The 23,967-nt window shown below is 40.8% G+C and overlaps 1 protein-coding gene across 1 annotated transcript; it reads left to right on the top strand.

Annotated features, from left to right (window-relative positions):
- The first annotated feature begins 12,953 nt into the window (after positions 1–12,953).
- Positions 12,954–23,966, top strand: gata4 (GATA binding protein 4). Its single transcript, XM_084377819.1, has 6 exons — positions 12,954–13,680; positions 19,287–19,453; positions 19,661–19,786; positions 20,029–20,110; positions 20,326–20,462; positions 21,193–23,966. The coding sequence occupies exons 1-6, from the start codon at positions 13,161–13,163 to the stop codon at positions 21,316–21,318; spliced, it is 1,158 nt and encodes a 385-aa protein (XP_084233945.1). The 5' UTR covers positions 12,954–13,160; the 3' UTR covers positions 21,319–23,966.
- Position 23,967: the final 1 nt, after the last annotated feature.

A 23,967-nucleotide genomic window follows, 5' to 3' on the forward strand; every position in this document is an offset into this window, starting at 1 on the left:
GAGCCACACCTCGAGGAAAGGAGCAGACGGCGTAGGAAACCTGACGGAGAGATGGACATGAGCACTATATCACTCTGTCAAACACACAGACAGCCTCTCATCAGTGTTTTTGATCACATGGCCGTGGTAGGGGAGCAAACAGTGCACGGTTGTTTACCCTGCTTATCAGTGGTGTTGTAACAAGTAGAGGAACACACAGGCTGACCTCAGCGCACACACATGCAGCAAACCTCACCTTTGGCAAATGCAAAAAAAGCTCAAAAAATCTAATGGTACAGACATTTTCTAACTTTTACTTGACATACCTCGTTCACAAGAACATAGGTCTATATTTAAACTTAGTGAAACCATGATTATGAGTAAAGATCTTGAACTATTAGCTAACGTTACTAATAAATCTCCCTCAGTAACTCCTTAACTCTCCTCTGATCTCATCTGCCATAAAAAGAGGCTTGTCCTGTACAGTAACCATCACTTTTCTAAAGAAAAAGTGCAGCCTCGGCTCAACTCGTCGGTAAAACTATGAGCCCCATCAACCAGCGACTAATAAATTACAACTATAAATTCCCGTATGAATTATGACTGTGCCTGCTCATTTATGATTGTGCGATAAGTCAACTTTTCATGTGCTGTAAAGGTAATATTCCTTCGAGAGGCAAGAAGATATAAGGGCCATGTTAAAGGTAACTCGAGTGTGTGCTTACTGTGTCTGAGTGCCTACATGTGTACGCCTTTTGATGTGTGTGTTCTTGTGTATATGTGTGCGCTCATAGGTGCACTCCCACTCTCACACTCAGAATCTGGTTTGTCCAAGCCAGCGCCACATCAGTCCATCATCGCAGATATGGCTTGTGGTCAGATAGCAGGTCTGGCGGCGCACAAGACATTTTGTCCACTCTGTCATGTTTACTTATAATGATAAGCTTTGATGGATTCCCTGCAAGCTATAGACGCCACGGTGCACACACACACACACACACACACGTACACACTCACTGATTCACACATGCGTGCTTGTGCACACACTGTCACACATGCACACCAACAGAAAAGCGTAACAAACTTAAACAGTAGATAAAAACAAATTCCAAATGTTAGCATGAATGCTAATTTAAGATACATACCAGTTTGACATCAGGAAATACAGCAACCATGTGGTTTTGGTGATCAGCAAATAGGACTTCCTAAAGGCAGCTACATTTAGCAGCAGTTAGTGCTCACTTCAGATACAAGCTAATGGTATCTGTTGATCAGGAAACTCCATAAATCACCTCGATATTGTTACTGGTCGCCAGCCTGCAGGTGTTCACTGAGGGGCCTTTGTTAGCATTTTTTTTTTAGCAACAAATAAAGCTAGCTGTCCAGAGTTTCTGGTTAGCCTTTGTTAGCTTTTATTTCAGCAACAAGCAAAGCTAGCCATCCAGAGTGGCTATTTAGCCTTAGTTAGCATCGTTTTATTAAAGCAAAGTAAAGGTAGCTGTCCAGAGTTACTGGTTAGCCCTTCGTTTTTTTTTGTTTTTTTTTTAACCAACAAGTAAAGCTAGCTGTGAAATCGGCAAACTTGTTTATTTCTGTTGTCATTTTCAGACCGGACCTGGAATGTGTAAAGATATAGTTGAACACGGTGGTCTGACCTATCTGACGTTTCCGCTGTGCTTGTTTCACGTACTATAGCATCTTTAATATCTACACAACAGCGACATGTTATGCTAACTACTATACTGGTTAAATTCAAGCGGCCATTTTCTGCGTCTGTCAATTAGCTCTCCAACTTGTGTTGTAGTGACAGTGACAGTGTTGTTATTATTTAGATGAAAACATCAAACATGCATTTTAGATGAATTAGATGTATACACTGAAATAACATACTACCCAGAAGTGTATATATATAATGGGACTCAGACAGAAATATTCATGGGCGAGGTTATGTTTTAAAGTTTGATTCACTCTCAGATTTCTTTCACGAGAAAGCCAACAAGCTGTCAAGTGAAGGGAGTAGATGTGTTTAGAAATGGATTCCGGGTGTGATTTTTTAAAATGTGACAAAAGAAACATTACACAAGCTCTAATGTTTAATTTGACCTCAATAGTGTTCATTAAAGATTTAAAAAACCAACACTGTGTACCATGAATTCCTGTCTATGTCAGGCTTGATGTTGCACTCTGTGATCTGTTGGTCGGCCTGTACAGTGTTTCCATTGGGTCGGTTTACTTTAGCCTGGCGTGTGGCCAGACCACAGACCGGCTCACTACATCTGATCTGGACCAATTAAAAAGACTAATGAGGCCCGTGCTTATCATGTCACTCGGGGGGGCTGAGACAGGCAGCGTCAAGACTACCAAGAGGGTGGAGGAGACGATATACTGTTGGTTGGAAGGTGATCACGTGATTCGTCTACTGATGAATCAATCTTCTGTTCAAACACACACGCTTCCCTTGTAACGTCACCCGTGTGGGTCCCTCAGATGTTTTTAAGTGGTTTGTGGTTACTCTGCTATCTTCTCTTTTAGTTGGAAAAGAAGCAAATATGCCTGAATGTACGCATTTTTCAGCTTTCATGTCCTCTTAATGGAAATTGAGAGGAAGGTCTGTTGGTTCAGATGTTTTTCTACAGCAAACTTGAGACTTAAATGAACTCCTGATCGACTGAAGCTGCTGCCGGTAACTTGTTCTGTGCCCACTTGTTAAAATGTGTGTAAGTTGCCCAACACACAGCAGCTGCGTGGTTTTCCAGACATTGAGCAATGTTATACAGCCAGGTGGTGTTCGGCACATGCACGTGTGTCTATACGTTTATGTCTGCAAGCTGCACTACAAAAGCTACTTATGACTTAGGTTTTTTTTTTCTGCCTTTCGAGGCCCAAGATTAAATATCGAGATCAGTTTCGAGAAGTTAACTTGCTAACAGTACAAGTCTAGTATATTTGAATCTCTTAAAGCAGGGCTGCCCAAACGTTCTCCTTATGGAGGGCCAAAACTGAAGTGACCCACGGGCCAAAAACACCCACCTATGGTGTATTGATAGGATACAAATCAATACAAAATACATATTTTCCCTCTTACCCGTAGAGCTATTCCTCCATCTAGACTGTTACGATGTGAGTTGCCAAGTCTTGGAGATATTGGCCGTAGAGATATCTGCCCTCTCTTGAATATAATGGAACCAGATGGCACTCGGCTTGTGGTGCTCAATGTGCCAAAAGAGTATATTTGAAAAATGGGTAAGAGGGAAAAACAGATATTCTTGATTTTGGCTTGTGAAGTCGCTTTAAGAAATGAGGTATTAGTTTCCCCAATAGAGCTGGTGTTTAGTTTGTCTGTTCCGGGCTACTGTAGGAACATGGCGGAGGACCTGCTCCCTCTGTAGATATTAAAGGCTCATTCTAAGGTCAGGTGATTATATATTTCAGCCATTTTAAAACATCTTTTTAAAGGGTTTTTCTTTTCAGAGTGCATCTTAAGTTCATTTCCCCTCCTTGCTCACTCTCTCTCCTTCTCATTTTACAGTTATTCCCACTCAAGGACACTTTGAACACCGGTGAAGTTTAGGGAGTGTGTGTCTGACGAAGAGAGCGAGAGAGAAAATGACAGCGAAAGGTGGAGGAGAAGAAACAAGCAACTCGGAAAACAACGGTCTCCTTCTTTCGCCAATTCTTATTTTACATCTCACCCCCCGGTCCTCTCGCTCTGTCAAGGCCACTCTTTTCTTCCTCCTACTCGCTCGGCCGAGAAGAGGTCAGAGTGTGAGAGAGAGAGAGAGCAACACACACACAGACACAGACACACACTCATAGTGCAACGTTACAAATCTTCTCTGTCTTATCGAGGACAACACACTGATAAGTGTGTCTCCACTCCCCATCCGACAGATCCATCTCCGAAAACATCTGAGACGTATGGAGGAAGATGTGGACGTGTGGGGAACTGGCAGATTGATGCTTCGATTCACTCCCATTACTGTAAATGAGTCGAGCCAGAGCTGGAAGAGTTGAGTCGGGGTGTTTTGCTGATGCCGGGGGATGATAATTAACAAGGTTTAGATGACATGAGCTGTGTTTGTGTGTGTGAACGTGTTTGCACATTTTGGGAGAGCTGCACCTGCAGCTAATGATGTGAAACTTCATCTGCTGCAGCCCTCCACGCTCCGCTCACTCCCCTCAGATCAGACTTGCACCTGTTGACCTGTACCAACACTATCACACACACTCACACACACCTTTTTTTACAGATTTTTTGGCATGACAATAGCCATTCCACCACTTCAGGGCTAAGTGCCTCCTTAACCCAGTCAGGCAATTAATTCCCGGAGTTTTCCTCCGGTGAATTCATGTCTCGTGGACTAATACCAGCCCTGACATCATAATCAACTGCTCGGTCTTTTATGGAGATACACGGGCTGATGATGAGTGTCATGTCACCTCAGCTTTATCTCCCAGTGTAAATGACAGTCTCCCCTCTCCACATCACATCTGTCTTACACTGTTTTATCAGGCTGACAGGGTGCCCGGGGGGAACGGATTTCTTAAGAGTGAGGTCGAAAATATGTAATTTACGACCCATAAAGTGATTCCTTGAACTTATGCACTTTGTTTTTATTAAGTGGAAGTCAGTCACTGTGTAAATATTGTGACTAAAATTATGGGAGCTAATGAGTTACAGTAATATTGCTACCTTGGGAGAAGTTTGGTGCTGTTTTTTATAGAATCGGATGAGAAGGAAAGTTCAGCAGTTCTGATAAGAAACAGCTCATTAACTGCACAATTTGTATCTGCTGCGGAGGAGATCCTCGTGTTTATTTTAGTCTATGAGAGTTTATAATAGCGACATGTGAACTTATATGCACACAGACACACAGTTTTATATGCATTTAGATGAGCATTTGTTCCCCTTTTCGTGGCTACAGTTTATTTATGGCTCATTTCAACGTTTTTACAAAACGTATATGACATTCAGAGGAGTTGTAGATGAGGAGGGGATGGTTGTGGTGTGGCTACCACGGCCTTTCAACATTTGTGAGCATGAAACCACTGGATGTTTTCAACGAGAGGTCTGGAAACATTCAGTCATGTGTTCGGTGGATATTTTTGATGAGATGACAGGATTTCAGCCAAAAATTGGGTGTTTTTAAGAATATATTTGGGACCTTGTTCAACAGCATTAGTGGCGACAAAACCACATATTTTAGACAAGACGTTGGGACAATTTAAACAGACATCGGGAAAATCTTTCAACTGTGTTAATGGCAACAAAGCTAGATATTCATGGACAATTTGCAGCCAAAAATTGGGTCTTGAGACACTTTTGAACCATGTTAGTGGCAACAGAACCTCATATTTTGGGACATTGAGACAATACGCAACTGAAAATGTTTAACAAGACATCAGGACATTTTCCAGCAGTGTCAGTGGCATCAAATCTGGATATTTCTGAAGAGATGTTGGGACAATTTGAAGCTGCAAACTATGTATTTTCAACACGACGTCCGGACATATTCCAGCTGTGTTAGTGGCAATAAAGCCCAATATTTTTGACCAGACGTTGGGACCATGTGGTTTTTGCGCCTAACCTTATCCAGACCTTAACCACAGTTTTGTCACAACTCGAAACTGAAAACCCAAACATAAAGAAAGAGTTTTGACATATCGTATGATATGAAACGTGCATATTTAACACATCCATGGTTTGCAGAAAGCTGGTGACTGAGATAGAAACACATGGATCAGGGCTATGACCAGGATTTTAGAAATACTCAGAGCATGAGTCACCCTTTACGTGTTTATTGGGTTAAATGTTCATTTATAATTATTGAAAAAAAACCCCATGGAAGTCTAAATCATTATTCACAGCAATCTCCACACTTGTAAAAAATATCTGGTGAATTCTTGATTTATTTATTTTGTTCTTGTTGGTCTGAAAGACATTTTTAAATAATAATAATAATAATAATAATAATAATAATAATAATGATAAAATAAATACTGGTCTCAGCTTTAACCACAATGTGTACGTTTTCAATTGTAGACACTCCAGGTTCAGCTAAAGTGTGTGTGCTTTAATGAATTAACCGCATGTCCTCACCTCTATGTGTGTTTTGGTGGTGGACGTGCGGGGCCACTGGGTCGAGGTGGGCTGGGTCCGTGGTTCCCACAGCCTGTGTGGAGGCAGCCTCTGCCGCGCTATCAGCCTCCGTCTCCGGCCCCCCAGCACCAGCGGGCCCCCTGACGTCAGCCCTGGCCTGATAACGGGGTCCGCGGCAAGCAGCAGTAGGGGGTGGGTGTAGGAGGGGGGGGATTGGAGATGAGGAGGGATGAGGTGGAGGGAGAGCGGCCGGCAGGGAGGGAATGGGGTTACACTAACAGAGCCAGTGGTGGATAAGACCCTCAGACAGATAAGACAGAGCAGAGTGTGGAGCCTCTTTTGTTTTCCACTGCTCCTCCTGTCTGGTGGCATCTCCCTTCTCCTCCTCTCTGACGTTCCCTCTTTTTATGTCCACTTCTTTTTTCAGAAGAATCCAATTTGTTAAACCCTTCTCCTCCACCACCCCTCCTCTTTTTGTCCAAACAGAAATATTCCTGCTGTTATCGGGGCATGTGCGGTATGACCGGCCCTGGATTGAGGAACCTTTTCTCCTCCGGCTTCCTCATTGTGTTTTTGTTTTCTCGTAGGGTGTTTTGACAGAGGGAGGAGCCTGCCTTTGACTGACAGCAGTAAAGAGTTTTTGACACCGACGAAAATTCGCACACTTCTTCTCTCATCCTGCATCTTCTTGCACCCTTCTGTCCACGTCTTCTGCGCGAACTCTGCGTGAACCCTTCAAAGACACCAGAATCGATTGTTTTGATGATGTCACCTCACCTTTACCTAACCTGAATCTTACCCCTAACTTGCCCCTCCACGTACAAACAAACAGCTTTCCCCTCGGCCTGCCACATCACCACCGCTAAGCCCCACGTATCAGCATATTAAGCACTGTCTTTGCATTGGTTCCCTATTTGCTCTTCGGGCCCTCGCTAGCCTGCGGACTTTGGCCGCTGCTTATCACAGGGAGAGGTCCTGGGATCCCTGAGTCTTCACTGCTAAAAATACACTCGCTGTAGCTCTCTCTAACACACACAAACACACACAAACACCCTCTGAGGCTGGCAGTCAGGCGTCTGGTCAATATGATTGGTCACACATGGGACGTCTCCTCGACACTCTCCTGATCCTAAACGAGTCCCTCACAGAACTTCCTTAGGATTTTTGCTCAGTTTTAGAGCTGCCGTTTGAAGTAAAGCAACACCCAGGAGTGGAATTTCAAATGTTAGCCTACAAGCGTAGAAGAAATACTCAAACGTTTGTGCGAACACGTTGGTTAAGTAGCTTTACAAACAGCGGGGACCATCCGAACAAAAGAGGTTTTAATAATTGAATTCTTATCATCTGTAATTGAGTGTTGTGTGATGTGTTTGCGCTGCTCTTCAAACAGTGTGAACCGAGAGTCCCGTTCAACACTTGAGGCTGTCGCCTATGAGAACCTGCAACTGAGGAGTTAATAATTTATTCAAAAACAGAAATAACACACTCCTGGTTAATGGTGTGTGTGTGTGTGTGTGTGTGTGTGTGTGTGAGGAGGTAGAGAGATGTTCTGTGTTACTGAAGCCCAGGTGTCTCCCCAGTGTGACTCCCTGACCTTACCTGGTCAAACACACTTAATCCACAAGCATAACGTATGAAGATACCTTAGAATAACACACAAATCCACACACTCACATGCTTACACACATGCACACGAACATGGTAAAGGTGTTGTCGATAACTATCAGTCACAAATCATTCGTTCCATCTTCCCCCATATGTGGTTGCCAGTTTGTTGCACTACCTAACGTTGCCAGTTAATGACATGTTACTAACTCAAGCTAGCTGACGAGCGCTAGCTAGGGCAGGACAGTATGCTCAGGGCGCGTACTCTGGAACAATTTGTAGGAATCTTAACTTTTTTTCCCTCCCACAAACTGGCAACTACCAAGACTCTTGATGCTGATAAAGCACAGATATCCACGTGATACCAACGGCGATATACAATTGGCTGACAAACCAAGAGACACTTTTATTCTGCACCTTTCTACAAACTCAATAGATGTATTGTTTTTGTATTTATTTATTCATATGACCTTTAACAAAATAAATGTAAATAAGTTTCATTAACCCAAACAAAGTATTTTTATTGAAGCTTTGCCTCTTAAAGAAAACCATTACTGACCAAACTGGAGCTTGCATTTTCAGAGGATAGGATACACAAATGTGTTGCTTTAGTCAGATATATACCTGAGGAGAATAAATGAACTGACGAGGAAGGTTTTGATATTTCAGCATAAGAATGAAAATGGTAGATGATGGTTGTGAGATCTACTTTGAGTTGAGAGCACTAATATCCCTCTGAGACTTGTTTTACAGACAGCAGTCAAACGCTTAACACTGAGAATACAAGTAAGCAAGAATACAGTATGATGAATAAAAATATTAATAGAAACAAAGAAGTCTACTGCCATGGTTACCTGTCACTTAAATTGTTTTAGGAAACAGATATAGCCAGATAACAGCTGATAATAGGCCAAATGACATTTTATTTGAAAAGCCAGCAGCTGATGGAATAAATGAACTTTTTCTTTTGTGTAACAAACGAATCACGTGTTTCGAGCACATGCTGTTGTCAAATTCGAAAGTCTGGCTCGATTAAGTAAGGTCGATCATTCAGAAACGTCAACGGAGGTTTTTCAAACACGGAAAATTGATTGACTAAACACAATAAAAGGGACAGAAATGTCCGACGTAATCAGAGACAGTGAGTTAACATTGATTAGCACTGTTTCATCGTTATCGCCGTCACATGAGTGGATCCATGACGATCAATCTGATCTGATGAAATCGAGACAAACAGGTGGGGTCAGCAGGAACAAGATGAAACTTTCTGCTTGCTTTGCAAAAACAGCAGGCCGGCGAAGAGTATCAATGAGTGCAACTGAGTGACGTGTGTGTGTGTGTGTGTGTGTGTTTCCCTGGCCCCTGTTGGTCCATATCTACAGGGTAGTCTACCTCCTGGGTTTTCCTGCTTCTCCATTTGAAGTCTTCTTCCTGGAGCCAGGAGTCTACTAGCTTTGGTTTGTGTGTGTGAGTGTGTGTGTGTGTGTCTGTGTGTGTCTGTGTCTCTGTGTATGTGTGTGTGCAAGGAAGAAGGGCCAAAGTAAGTCACCGACCCCAAATGATTGAGTCTCTGCCCCTAGCCAGGACGGGGACAGTTTTCCTGGTGCCTGGTTCAGACACAGACACATGCGCACGCACACACACACACACACACACACACACACACACACACACACACACACACACACACACACACACGTTTTCCTCACTGACAGTCCGCTGCTGTCTGCCACATACCAGCATCTCTATCTAGTCCCTCACCCAACACCTCTTCATTCATACACAGTGAAAACACACACAGTTGCACAGAGTGATGGTTATAAACACACACACACACACACACACACACACACACACACACACACACACACACACACACACACACACGCACACACACACACATGCAGAGTTTTCACGGGCTCTGGCCTCTGTCACTGTCAGTGATACAGCCTGGCATGTGCAAACACACAAATCAAAACACACTCTGTACTGTACAATAACAGAAAAGAGGATGAACTCTGTCGGATTTTTTGGGGTATTTTTGTAAACTCTTCAACTTATATTCACTCAGATTAGACTGCAACTGTAACAGTTAAGTAGCCAAGCAAAACTAACAACATGTCAAATGTCTCCGTGCTTCTTTTGTTACATTAATCCTCATTTCAGTTCACATGGTGGCTCGCAGACTGAACTTCTATACATTAACTCGAACCATAAAAACATGAATCATCTCTGACTCCTGTGCTCCTTCGTGCCCTCGAACGCGGAGCCGCGCCTTGATATTATTAGCCACCAATTGGCCATTCTGTTATCAGCCTGCAGTTACACATTGATGGCAGTTCCCCATTTCCATTGAGGCAATACTGCTCTGTTTGACTTCTACAAGAGTGGGTGAGAGGCAGTGGATCAATACTACTTAAGAAGGTTATAGGTTATTGTATAAGGTTCGTAGATAGATAGATAGATAGATAGAGCTCATCTGTTCTTGAGCCCCACATCACATCTGAACCTCTGACTGAACTGTCAGCGGTTGTTTTGCATCGTGGGTAATGTAGGCACCAGGTTTTGACGAGAAATAAAAAGGCAATATCTTCGGTTCTTCTGCATCGACTCTCCATCTTGAGTTCGACGGTGTTATAGGCAGTGACTGAATGTAACTAAGTACATTTACTCAAGTGACAGGATGAGAATCGAAATCAACCTTTTCTACTGATATGGCCTTTAAGTTACTCAAGTTGAGTTGAGTATTTTCATTTTCTGCTACTTTTTACACACTTCTACATTTTTTGAGGCAAGTATTGTACTTTTACTGCACTACATTCATTTGATAACTTAAGTTATTACTTACACTGCATATTGCATGTTGCATCAGAGCCAAACGACGCATTTTGAGATGTATTTATCTTATCGGTAATCAGATAATAACCCCCACCCCCCACACTGATTCCGATAATCACAAAAGTGCTGAATATCAGATCTGATCATTTGCCGGGTCAACAATCGGTCGACCAATAGGTGAATACTCAGTATGTACAGTAGCTACATACATGTAAAAATATGTTTTACTTGTACTTTTAATACTTTACTACATTTAAAGGTACTACATAGAGTGGAGGAAGGAATTTTAATAAGAAAAGAAAAATCTTCAGTGAATGATTTTCACGACTGAATAAACAAACAATTTTATACTGTTTTACTTTGTTTATATTTGCGACTTTTTAAATGGAAATAAATGAACATTTCTAATCATTTGTATTATGATATAATTAACACTGTAAATATAACCTTTCTGGGTTTGTGACCACAGTGCACCTTTCATATAAGATACTGTAAGACTTTTACTAACTATTCATATGGGTGACTTATAGTGAAGTAATATTTTAACACAATGCTTTTACTTCTACTTAAGTATGAGTTCTGGATACTAGATGATGATTGGCTGATCAACTCCGAGCTGCCCAATTAATATTTGTTACTGCACCCAGTGGGGAAATGTACACGTCGGTCCTTTATAATTTTTTATTTGATCAATTTGTGAGCGATATGAGACAATGAGAATGAATCCATCTATTTATATTTACGTTATTTACATACAGTCCCTTTGCAAGTCATGAATCAAAGGGACGTTGCTCATGTCTTTTTTTTAACTTACTTTTCATTGCATTAAGGTGTGCTTTTATAAAGTCAAATTACCTGCCTTGATAAAGTTGTATTTAGTGGCAAAGAACATCTTTATCTAACCACATATTCACTTTTAAGAGAAATGAGAAGTCTGATGTGATCTGGACTGATAAACTTGAAAATTAAAATAAAAAGGCCTGTTCATGGACATCCATCACGTGATGGGCCTCTAATCAGATAATGTAGCCAACAAAAGAGCGGATTACCTTTTATGGATTACAAACTTTCACACACACACACACACACACACACACACACACACACACACACACTGGACGATACAGAGTCACATAATTCAATGAGCTGCTGTCTGTGGGAAGTGGCAGTACAATGAAATGGCCTCGTGTGTTTACTCTCGCGGGTGTTGATGACAGGTATAAATCTGTCCTCGCGAGGACAACAACTGCCGGAGACTTCCGACTGAAGGCGCGTCGAGCATCCAGCTCCATACATCACATTTGTCATGAAAAGATAAAAAAAAAAACAGACTATTAATGTTAATGTGATAGCACGCGCAGGCTGAACGTGTTAAACTAATGGATGAGGCCACAGCTGATTCTCACAGCCAGTTATCTGCTCCTTTAATCAATTATTTATCACGTTATTTATAGATAATGGATAACTTTGGCACGATTTTCTGCTCATAAACTTAAACGCATCATGATCGAATAATCAAAATGAACCCATGTTCAGCTCGAGGCCTCATGAACCAGCCTGACACAGAGCACACGGTAATTATCAGGGCTGATGAGGTTTTCAGGTGGATTTATTCTAATTATTGTACAAATATTTTGGCCTATATGACACGTTTGTAGATAAATAATATTCATGATTATAGCGATGTTAAAACCACAACTTCATACACACAAAACATTACTCGACAATTAACTCCACCAATCACAAATTAGGAGAAACCGAGGTCGTTCAAATTGGCAATTAAGGGGATTTTTTGGGGACTTGCAGCTGATAGCCGATAAATAAAAATACGATGATAAAGGCTAGAATATAACGATAAAGATAATTAATGTTTGTTTATTAAAGCCTTTAGCTTCAGATTTGGCACGGAGTAACCTCAGTGAGCCTTAACAGGAACTTGAACTACAGCCAGTTAAAGCTGCTTTCATTTTCAGTATATTCAAAATTTAATTTACAGATCGTTTGAAATCGTTTACGACGGAAATCTAAAACTCATCTGCTTCTCGCCTAACACCAGCCCTAGCCTACTGGAGACGCTCTTATGCGTCAATTTAACTCATTGCCTATTTATTGTTTTATTGTGTGTGTTTTTATTTTTTAATTTTTTATTACAATCATTACTAAAATTCACAAGCATGAATCAAAAATATTTAAATCTCTTGGCTCGCATTAAAAGAAGCCAAAGTTCCCCCAGATGTCTAAAATAAGATGAAAACAACATGCAATTTGGTTGGATGACTTTTATTATTAACAGTTTTATTAAAATCATTATCTCACATATTAGGAGAGAGAGAGAGAGAGAGAGAGAGAGGGAGAGAGAGAGAGGGAGAGAGAGAGATGATAACAGCTGGATCTTGATCACAGGCTGTAGTCTCTCACTCCTCCTCCTCTCTCTCGTGTCTCCTCTCACTTTATTCTTTATTTTCTGGAGCAGTCCCTCTCTGCTCGACCTCTCACCAGCAGATCTTGATTTTAACAACGGACGAGAGAGCTCTGCGGATTGTATTTTAATCGCAAATACTCAGAGATCCTGTGCGTAAACTGCAGCCGTATCACTTTCTCTTCTATCAACACGGATGTCCAGCTTCAAGGAGAGGATATGTATCAGGGTATAATGACAACCAACCACGGGCCCCCCTCCTATGAGGCCGGATTTCTCCACAACGCCTCGGCGGGCGCCTCTCCGGTTTACGTGCCCACCACCCGGGTCGTCACCCCCATGATCCCGGCGCTGCCTTACCTCCAGACGCCCGGCGCGTCGCAGCAGAGCAGCCCGGTGTCGAGCCACTCTGCCTGGGCGCAGCCGGGCGCGGACTCGGTGCCCTCCTACAATCACTCCCCGGTGTCTCCGCGCTTCGCCTTCTCCACCAGCCCGCCTCTGTCCTCCGGGGTGGCCACGGGCAGGGAGACGGCTTCGTACAGCAGCCCGCTAAACATCTCTGCCAACGGGAGGGAGCACTACGGCGCCCGGAGCCTCAGCGGGTCGTATCACAGCCCTTACCCGGCGTACATGAGCCCGAACGTGGGTGGAACGTGGGCGGCGTCCCCGTTTGATAGCCCGGTGCTCCACGGTCTCCAACCCGGCGCTCCTCCAGGCGCAGCACGGCACCCAAACATAGGTGAGCAACAGCAAAACCATATATATATATATATTTAATTATTATTGCTTGAGCATTTAAATATGTTGGATGGAAGTTATGCTGAAAATGTCCTGCTCTTATTTTACTTTTAGAAATGTAAGGAATCAAAAATCAGCTTCACTGTCACAGGATGAAAAATATCAAATGAGAGCAGCAAGTCTGTTTTATTTCATCATATTTGTCAGGGATTAATTAATGGTAGGTGCAGTTAATGACACACATGGACGGGGTGAAAGGTTAAGGCATGATTTTTTTTTTAAAAATGCAGACAAATCTGTCATAATATCACCAATATGTTTTGATCTAAGTCTGGCTGCAGGGCACGTTTATAAAAAACTGCTCCGTTATAATCTCCTGATTGAGAACATCAAGATTAAGACAGTGTTGACTGACAGGACACACTTGCTCTAATCTAAAAGGCCTGAAATATATGATCAGGACATAACAAATCATTAAGATTAAGAGATTAAATGTGTGATTTAACATTTAAGCAACTGTGAGAATAATTCTGGTAATAAGGTGAAATAATAAAATGTCACTGATCATCACATTTCTGCGGAACCAAAATAGGCTGTCGTTAAATTTAAGCGAAGCAGGACTGCGTGTTTTAAATTCAATTAAAGAGTTACATCTGATTCAAGCGACACATTAACCACAAAAAAATGTAACTTTTATTTTTATAAATGATGGCAGCCACAGGAGGTGAGTCAGAACCGCGATGCAGGAGGATTAAAGGCTCATTTTGGCAGTTAATTATAATCATAGATTTGTTCTCGCGAGAATTAATAAGATGTGGAAAGCACACATTTGTTAAATCAATAAATATATGTTATGTTAAAAAATATATCAGTTAGCCCAGTTCGTTTGATCACTGCGTTGTATTTGTACAACACGTTTTCTCTACAGTTACTTTCCATGTGTCTCGAAATTACATTTACACGTAAACGCACCATAAAGTCATTGAATGATATTAATGGTTCCATATTATAACATTTCTATTTAAGGAGGCTCATATAGCAACATGATTATATTTTATGATGATTTCCTGTATGAACAAATTAAAATAAAGCAACTGGTCAGATTAAGTATTAATTAATGTACCATTTAATGCTCAGATTGGCTGTTTTTAAAGGTGCACTATGTAGTTTTGGGGAGGAGAAAAATCTTCTTTGATTGATTTTCATGACAGCATACGAAAAATAAACGATTTCATATTGTGTGACTGTGTTTATATTTGCAGGATCCCTCTAAGTAGCCATCTTGTAGCTTCAGACATTGTTCTGGGGACCTTTTCCCCTGTGAGGACAGCTCATGCATTCAATTATGGACTTACAGCACATAAATATTTCTGTATTATTGTATTATTACCCTGTTAGTATTTGAAACATGACCTTTCTGCACCTTTAATAGCCCGACAACCCCACGCTGTGTCAAACACACATCGACGCAGATACATTTGAACACATAATAAACATGTTTATTATATTTTGAATCTCAAAAATAAATTATTGTAGTGATAGAAATTAATTTTTAACTGGACCGCACTTGATAACACAGTTTATTGGGATTATAGTTTATGAGTTGTGTTTGACTGTGGCCTCGTGATGAGGTCAGAGTGGATTTGATTTGAAGTGTGTGTGTGTGTGTGTGTGTGGGTAATCTCTACCTTGACTCAACTGAAACTGAATCCTTTCTGTCAGTGAGGATAAAGAAAATCACTTTGTGTTAAAAAACATTCAAGTCGAGAGTAATTTAAAGTTTCTCAGTCGGCCTCAGTTTCAACGCTCCTGCAGCCGGGAGTGGATCTGGCCTGCAGGCTGCAGGTTGCACTCTGGACCGTATCACAACAGATTGATTTTGCTTAGCTTGTCAGTCTTGTTGGCTGTGACTTGCACCTTGTATGGTCGACATCACCGATCAGCGTTGTGTTTATTTAACCCGCGTTTCTGAAATGATCTGCATTTTGTGCATCGCTGACAGCTGCAGGCTGATGGGCGTCTAAAGTGTCTCATTCATGTTTTCATTTATAAATTCCTATTTCATTATCATGTAATTTACAACCTAATCTGATGGGCTGGATTGCTATTAGACATATCACTCAGGCCTGTTATTAGTATCAAATTAAGTTGATTAACAGGCTGATTACTTGCTCGTTTAGGAATATCTGCTCCCTGTGAGCCGACCGACAGCACTTAAAGACGGCCTTAGCGTGCTCATCGAAGACAGATCTTCCTGTTCGATGAAGAAAGACTAAGATCAGCTGTACAAGAGTGTGACAGATAACAGCATTGATCCAATCTGACCTCTTCATCTCATCACAATCACACTCACACAGGCTGTTTACTTGCTGATGGAGGAACACAGCAACAGGCTTCATTCACCTCATTGTTTTACAATCACGGCAAATTAAATCAGATCTCAGCGTTTGATGAAGTGGCCGTTCAGACAGTCAGTGAAAGTCTCTGTCGCGTGAAATGAATCACAATGAGGATCTTTTAATTAATGACGACGCGTTCTCACTCACAACTCGTCATTATCACACTAAATATCAGCAACAGCTTTACTGAGTTACTTTCTGTAAAACATCTGTGAATCATTTAAAAAGGCTTGAAGTTTTTATTTATGTTATTTTTCCAGAAAAACATGCCAATTAAATTTATCTTATAATCTAATAATGGCTTATAAGTTATTTATTAACATGTTTTACTTCATTCTTTCTTGAATTTGATCTTAATTAAATTGGAAAATAGTCTTTTTTCAGAGCTATGCAACTCCTGTAACTTTGCCATGACCTTTTTGTGATCTATGTTTTGGATCAGTCTCACTATTTCAGTTAATAAGACATTTGCCTATGTCTGCGTTATCAGTCTGTTAGGAGCCTGGCAGCACTGAAAGTTAATCGTGTCTCCCTCGTACACAAGGAGCCTCTGCCTATCTCAGCCATCGAATATAAAATAAACAGCCAACTGACGACTCTGACAGTTTAATATTCTCTATGTTTGTACATGTTAGAAGTTAAAGACGGTTTGCTTGGCATTTGGGTAAAAATCAGGGGAAAGAATTAAACATTTAAAAAGCATCAAATGCCAAAGCACAAATACTTTACTAAAAGAATAAATAAGTACAGGCAGCATTACAAATTAAACTCCAAAACATACATATAAAGAAGTATCCAAAGTAAAAGTATGGCTTGTTTAAGTGTTATATGAAAAAATATACAAACTATTATATGTAATTTTACTCTTGATGGAGCTGATTTAAACTACTTTATTTAAACTATTTTAATGTATATTTCAGATAGTTTAATTCACATTAATGCATCACATCTTAATCCATCTGTTTTTCCGTGAAATCAAATTTGTAACTTGAGTAACAAGTGCAATAATTTAAAGTATAAAGTAGCATAAACTGGAAATACTCAAGTAATCTCGAGTACAAGTACCTTAAAGTTGTAGCTAAGTACATGAGTTGTACATGTAAATGTGTTTTTCATCAATCAAAAAGGCATAATATAATATATTAGAGGAGTTGCGATACACACGTATTGACATTAACTGTGTATTAAAAAATGAAGTATTAATATTGCATTAATAATACACGTTTGATAATATCCTGTGAATTATCCAGTGCAGATGTTTGGCAGTGTGGCTCTGCTGTTCATCAGTTCATCTGTTTGCCTTTTCACTATTTAGTAAATGTAATTGTTCTTTCTGAACACTCGACACTCTCTCTCCTCCTCCACACACCAACTTGTATTACGAGCGTGATTTATTTGTCAAGAGAGACAAAACACACAGTGAACAAAAATGAAATCTTCTCCAGATATTGTGATAATATCGTTATCCTGACTTTGTTTGCCCGTTTCACCTTTGACCTCTAATAACAATACTGTCGCTGTTAACCTGCCCCCCTGATAAAGACACACTGACATTTATGCAGCGGGATAAATAAAAACCTGAATTTAGATAGACGCGGCTCGCTGCCGTGTTTCTCCTGCGTATTGTCTCGTGTTGGCTGCGTTGTGTTGGCTACATTTGCCGCCTGGCTCAAGGTTAGCTCGCCCTGCTGTCTTTGTTTTGCTCTCGGCCTTGGAGGAGGCCTGCACTTGCATCATACCAGTTACACAGACCAGATGGAGGCGAGATTTATACTATCTGAAGAAGAAAAACATGATATGATCTGATTTAAATGGGACTTTTGCAGCTAATTAGTCAGAGTTTGCCACATTTCTTCAAGTTTTTTCTCAGCCTCACATGTCTGATAGATATTGTAACCTGTGGTGTCGGAGTCGCTGCTAAAAGCTGATGGATGTCTCCTTCCCTTTAACGTCTAAGTGACTCTTGAGATGCTCTTTTATGTGCCAGATGAGAGAGTGAGCATTGCATTAATCAGATGTCGTGCTAAATGGACGTGACAGACACAGAGTCTCTATTTGAATATGATGGAGCTCTATTGCGTCTCTATTTCCAGCCGACGCTTTATCTCATGGGGAGCAGTGAGATAAGGAGGGATTCCAGGCTGCTGCTGCTGTGTGGGCCGGCGGTCTGCTCCTCCTGCTGGTGTACAAATGACCCTGCAGACGATAATCACCCTGTTGGGGTCTGACAGTGCAGCAAACTGTTTATTGAAGGAGGGTGGAAAGAATTTTTGCGGCACGAAAGCAGCTGGAAGTGAATTTCTCTAAGAAAGAGCTCGGTTTGAAATGGATGTGTGGGAAGTAATACTTACTGCCAAAACACTTCACGACTTCAACTTAACCAGGATGCATTGCTTTCATAATTTATAAAGTGGCGTTTTGAATGAATTTTCCCAAGCCGGAGCGTTAAAGGACTTGATTTAGCTCTTAAAGGCATTGTGTCCACAGTACTAGCTATTTAATTCAACTTTATGGGGTTTCTTTTTTGCTTTTTTTGTTTTAAATAAAGAAGGAAAATAAACTTTGTGTACCAGTTATGAAATGACGAATATGTGAAATTTAAAAAAAGGGTTTTGTTATGTGTAGCCACATGTCTCAACAGTTTCCACAGCAAATGTTGTGTTTCCACCTCGAATAGAAAAAAATCTGTGGGGCTTTTCCATAACATACTAAATATAGCCATAATATTCAAGCCATACTTGAGTAAATGTGCTTAGATACAATCAGTCATCAGCATTGTTTGATCCTTGAACTTAAAAAAGAACCTAATAAAATTACAGTTTTTCAAGATACAAGGTGCATTAATTATTCTTTTACAACACAGCGTTGTATAACAAAATGTAACTTTTGTCTCTTTATGCTACAATTAAAGCAAAACCTATCTAAATGGAGTATTATAATTAATCAACAGGTCATAAAATATAAAATATTATATTTTTATAAATTATATATAATATCTGACGATGAGTTCAGGAGTCTCACAGCCTGAGGAAAGAAGCAGCTCTGTAGTCTGGCGGATACTTCTGTATCTCTTGCCAGACGGCAGCATGGTGAACAGACTTGACCAATATTAATGATGCTTCGTAGATGGTTACTAATGATTTAACATGACAGAAGCAGATTGCTGTGAGAAAAACTAAAAAAAGCATTTTTTGTCATCCTGCATCAGACCTGTTCGATGACTTCGCTGAGGGGCGAGAGTGTGTGAACTGTGGGGCGATGTCAACCCCCCTCTGGAGGCGGGATGGTACAGGCCACTACCTGTGTAACGCCTGCGGACTGTACCACAAGATGAACGGCATCAACAGACCTCTTATCAAACCTCAAAGACGGCTGGTGGGTGACATAGACAGTCATACAGTGACGTAGTAAAGTGTGTAATGCAGAGGTGCACTACTGATTAGTTTCATTATTGATTAATCTGCAGAGCATTTTCATGATTAGCTGACTCAGTCTATGATATGACATCTTCAAACCAACAGTCCAAAACTCAAAAATGTGAAATCCTTTTCGTCTTTTTGTCCTTTGTTGTCTACGCCGCAGTCTGCCTCGAGGAGGGTGGGCCTGTCCTGCACCAACTGTCACACCACCACCACCACCCTGTGGCGACGAAACGCAGAGGGAGAGCCAGTCTGCAACGCCTGCGGCCTCTACATGAAACTCCACGGGGTGAGGGAGAAAGTCCACCTCTGATACTACTGGAAATCTTGAACATGATCAGTTTAAACATTTCAACTTATATTCAAGAGTAACATTTTGAAATGACTCTGAGATCATGCCGTACAAAAATCTGAGTATCGGAGTATTTCAAAATCAAACACTGAAAAGATTGAAGCAGTCTTCTATGGCTTCACATATCTCACGTCTACTGTTTGACTAAAGGTTTTTCTTTTGTCTTGGTGACTTGACAGGTGCCACGACCCCTGGCAATGAAGAAAGAGGGGATCCAGACCCGCAAACGCAAACCAAAGAACCTCAACAAGTCCCAAACTGGTGAGCTTCAAACCGGCACGTGCTTACGACCCATTATTCTATCTGTGATAAACAAAATGTGAGCAGAGAAAATGTGTATTCGGTCTGATTGATAAGATAAAGCAGCCTTTGGCCGACTTTATGGAGTTTATTAGAGTTTAAACAAATCCTGTTTAAAAGCCAAAGCAGTAAATTGCCTTTGAATATGTGATAACCTCAGTTTTTGTGCTCCACAGGGACCCCGGGCAGTGAGGGGACTCCAGTCACGCCGAGCAGCACTCCCCGTGCCTCCACCGCCACAGAGGAGCCTCGCCAGATAAAGACGGAGCCGGACACTCACAGCTTGTACACACACCACAGCGCACATGCACAGGTTGGACAACTTTTCAGTCGAATATGAAAAGAAAATATGGACCAAAAATGTGATTTTGAAGCCGTGGCCCAGTCGGAAGTATAACATGTTGGTATTGTACATTTCTGCAAACCATGGATATGTTAAGAGTAGACGTTTCATAGCATCATCAGCATTTTGGGATGGTGGTGGCAAGACAGTCAACAAGTGTTAGACCACAAGTGTTTCGATTGATTACTTTAGTGACAAAATCAGGCATTTTTAACAAGACGTGGGGACATTTCTAGCCGTCCTGGGCGAGACTAAACTGGGTTTTTTAAACTTGACGTCTGGGCATTTTCCAGCCGTCTCTTAGAAACAAAAGCAGGTGTTTTAAAAGAGATGTTGAGACATTTCCCAGCTGTCTTTGTGGCAACAGAAGCAGATATTTTAAGCCAAAAAAGTTATCTTTTCCAAGCAGAACTCCAGTGGTGACCTTAAAACTGAAAAATGTAAATGTAAATGTAAATAACGTAAAGCTTAAACGTAAAGAAACTTAAAGCGTCAACGCAACTGCGGTTTGCAGAAATGTACAACAACATTTATTTATGAAAACAAAAGAGGCTCTCATGTATCAATACATTCAGCTGGAATCTAACAAACCAAGAAAACTGCATCACATACAGGACAAGGGCAGGAAAAGGTTCAAGTCCCTCTCTGTGATCTCAATTGACTAAATTCCTGGGTTTGCCTTCTCACCATTTCCCTCAAGATTTCAGCCCTGCCAGCCTACATGGCAGCTCAAGGAGGGGCCCTTCCTCTCAAGATGTCCCCTGGGGGCCACGGTGGGTCTTCTAGCTCCAAAGCTGAACCCTGGAACAACCTGATCCTGGCCTAGAAGACGTACAGTCCCGGAAAACTCAAAACTTTCTGTAGCGATTAAACTCTCGTGGGAGACGCCGGTCTCCAGACAGCAGACTGCTGCTCTGGATTCAGATGATACAGCCTTCACACCGTACAGTGCCTTCAGTGCAGCGCTCCGGGACGAACGGCGGGGGCACCAGTAAAGAAATGGAGATCTTAAACAGAGCTGCAATCAAGGACTGAATGGGGGTTGAGGAGCAGCGCTGTGATAAAATACAACACAACTCTTGATATGGATGCAGGTGAAAAAAAGGGCACTTTTCATGTCACTCTCACCTTTTCTACCAGTGCAGGGGCTTTAAATGTTTGACAGATACTGTAACATGAACCAGTAACACACAACAGCAACGGTGAGACTTTTCACCACTGAGCTATTTTTATTTTGATATATTTTTGTCTTCATTTTCATATTATTACGGACAATATGCCATAAAAATGATGGACACACAGCATGTAAAGAGCCACAACGGCACACCATAATGTCAAAAGTAGCACCATGGAGGAGTTAAAGCAGTAGAAGTTAAAGGGTCAGCTCACTTTAATAACAGCTACATATTTCCACTGTGCCACGACAATGCAGTGGAGATGAATGTCATTTTGTTTGTGGTGCTACATCTCTTTACAGAGCAAACTATGAGCCGGTTACGTAATAATCCACAGACGTCAAAGGTAGTTTTCAGTGTTTTGTACACTGTAAAGAAAAAAATGTTGGGCTGTTTTAACTCCAAAAGGTAAGTTAAACTTCAGAACTAAATATGTGAGTTAACTTAATTTAGGTTGATTAATTAGTTCAAAGTCTTCGTTTTTTTGTGAAACCAATAACTGAGTTAACTGAACTTGAACAGCATCTGTACAGAATCTGTACATCGTAATGTAATGCTGCTCCCTGTGACGTTTTAAAATTTAAAGTGTGAGGGCGTAGTGACTGAATTCAATACTAACCATCATCTCTGTTCTCAATGTTCTCAATCTATGATCAACATACCGTACAGTTTATAAGCGACAGTTCAGCCTCAAATCAAAAAATACATAATTTTCCTTTTTCATGTAGTGCTATATTTATCCAGCCAGATTGTTTTGCTGCGTCTCTGTTGGGTTTTTCAAATGTATTTTTTGGCATTTTTGAGCACCGCAAGCCCTCTAGTTGCATTTTATTCAAGAGAAGGCAGACGTCTCTACAGCTGATACCTCGAAAACTCAGCAGCTAATTTTTTTGATTTTAAGGTGAAACATCCCTTTACTTCTCAATCAAAGCATGATGACAAGTCTGATGCTGCTAACATGCTGATCATTTTACTTTTAAAACATCTTTTAATGAGTACTCATACAGAATATTTATCTATCTCAAGTAAAAACAAAAAAACATAAAAACTGAACTAACTGAAAACCAGACATTTTAAGTTTAATTACCTTAAAATAAATTAAACCTGTACATTTATGTTAATAGTTGATTTCATTCTATGTATGTATAATCTCTATAATTTTTTTTTACGGTATATGTTCGGCTGATGATTAAAACTGTTCAGAGGTGGTGGTGAGGTCTGTGGATTATCCAGAGTATCTGTTAAAGCACTTTGCTATTGAGTTTTTTTAAAAAAGGATGTCAATTAATTGAGCACCACAGACAAACATGCAGTCATCTCTGCTGTAGTAGGGTGGCCCCGGTTCAGCAAAAGTTTCGCAAAAACAGAAGAAAAAAAAAACGTATGTAGGTGTTGTCACTTATTTGTGGTACCCGCGAGTGTCATTTCACAGAGCATCTAATTCTACAGACTATCAGGAAGACTTTTTATGAACTCACTGTAACTAAGAGAGAATTGCTCAACATCCATCACTCCTTGAAACCAGTGGTATGACCTTCAGTGCAATAGACACAGCTCCCTGTTATTTCTGGATCTGATGCCTGAACTGTGTACTTTTGTCCTTTTGATTAGAAGTGTAAAAAACAAACAAAAAAAACAACATGTCAGTATTGACACCTCTATGAAGAAAATACATGAGAAACTACCTATGCAGCAGTAAGTTGCACATGATGAATGAGGATGGAAGGGATGGCACATAGCTCCCTCTGCTGGCGCGAGTGCAGACGTGCATCCGCAGAAATCTTCAGAGCTAGTATTTATTATTAAAGGCACAACCCCAAACCACACAGTTAATGAGGATTGTATTAAAACTGTATAGTTTGTCAGCAATGATGCTTTAATTTGCTTGTGACAAGCATGGGGGGCAACATGTGTAAATGTGGGATATCGCCACATGTAATTACCAGAATAACAAATATATGAGCATATATGTAAAAAAAAACAAAAAAAAACTCCACTCCAGTATAATTGTAATACACCATTTGTGATATATTGTGAGTAAAGACACAGTGAGAGGTTTCTCAGTGTGCACTAACACTACCTGATGATCTTTCCTCTGTGTGCAACTGTAGCTCTCCTGAGGAAACTAATAAAGTCAAAGCGTTTTGACGTAATGCAAATGGTATGTGTGATGTTAAGGTTCAGTGTCATTCTTTCCATTTCAAATGCATGCCAAACATTTGTGAAATATTTAGTCTTAAAGGAGACCTAACCCTTTTTTCCCTTTCCTTCAGTGTTTTTTTTATCGGTTCATGTGCATG

Source organism: Pagrus pagrus, assembly GCF_965226575.1.
Source record: "Pagrus pagrus genome assembly, chromosome: 16".
In the NCBI taxonomy this organism is placed as follows: Eukaryota; Metazoa; Chordata; class Actinopteri; order Spariformes; family Sparidae; genus Pagrus; species Pagrus pagrus.

Bases quoted from the DNA above. Each gene is read 5' to 3' on its own strand.
- gata4 (XM_084377819.1), top strand. From the start codon at position 13,161: ATGTATCAGGGTATAATGACAACCAACCACGGGCCCCCCTCCTATGAG. The intron at 19,787-20,028 runs GTGAGGGAGAAA...GTGACTTGACAG, and splicing joins TCTACATGAAACTCCACGGG to GTGCCACGACCCCTGGCAAT. The intron at 20,111-20,325 runs GTGAGCTTCAAA...TGTGCTCCACAG, and splicing joins CCTCAACAAGTCCCAAACTG to GGACCCCGGGCAGTGAGGGG.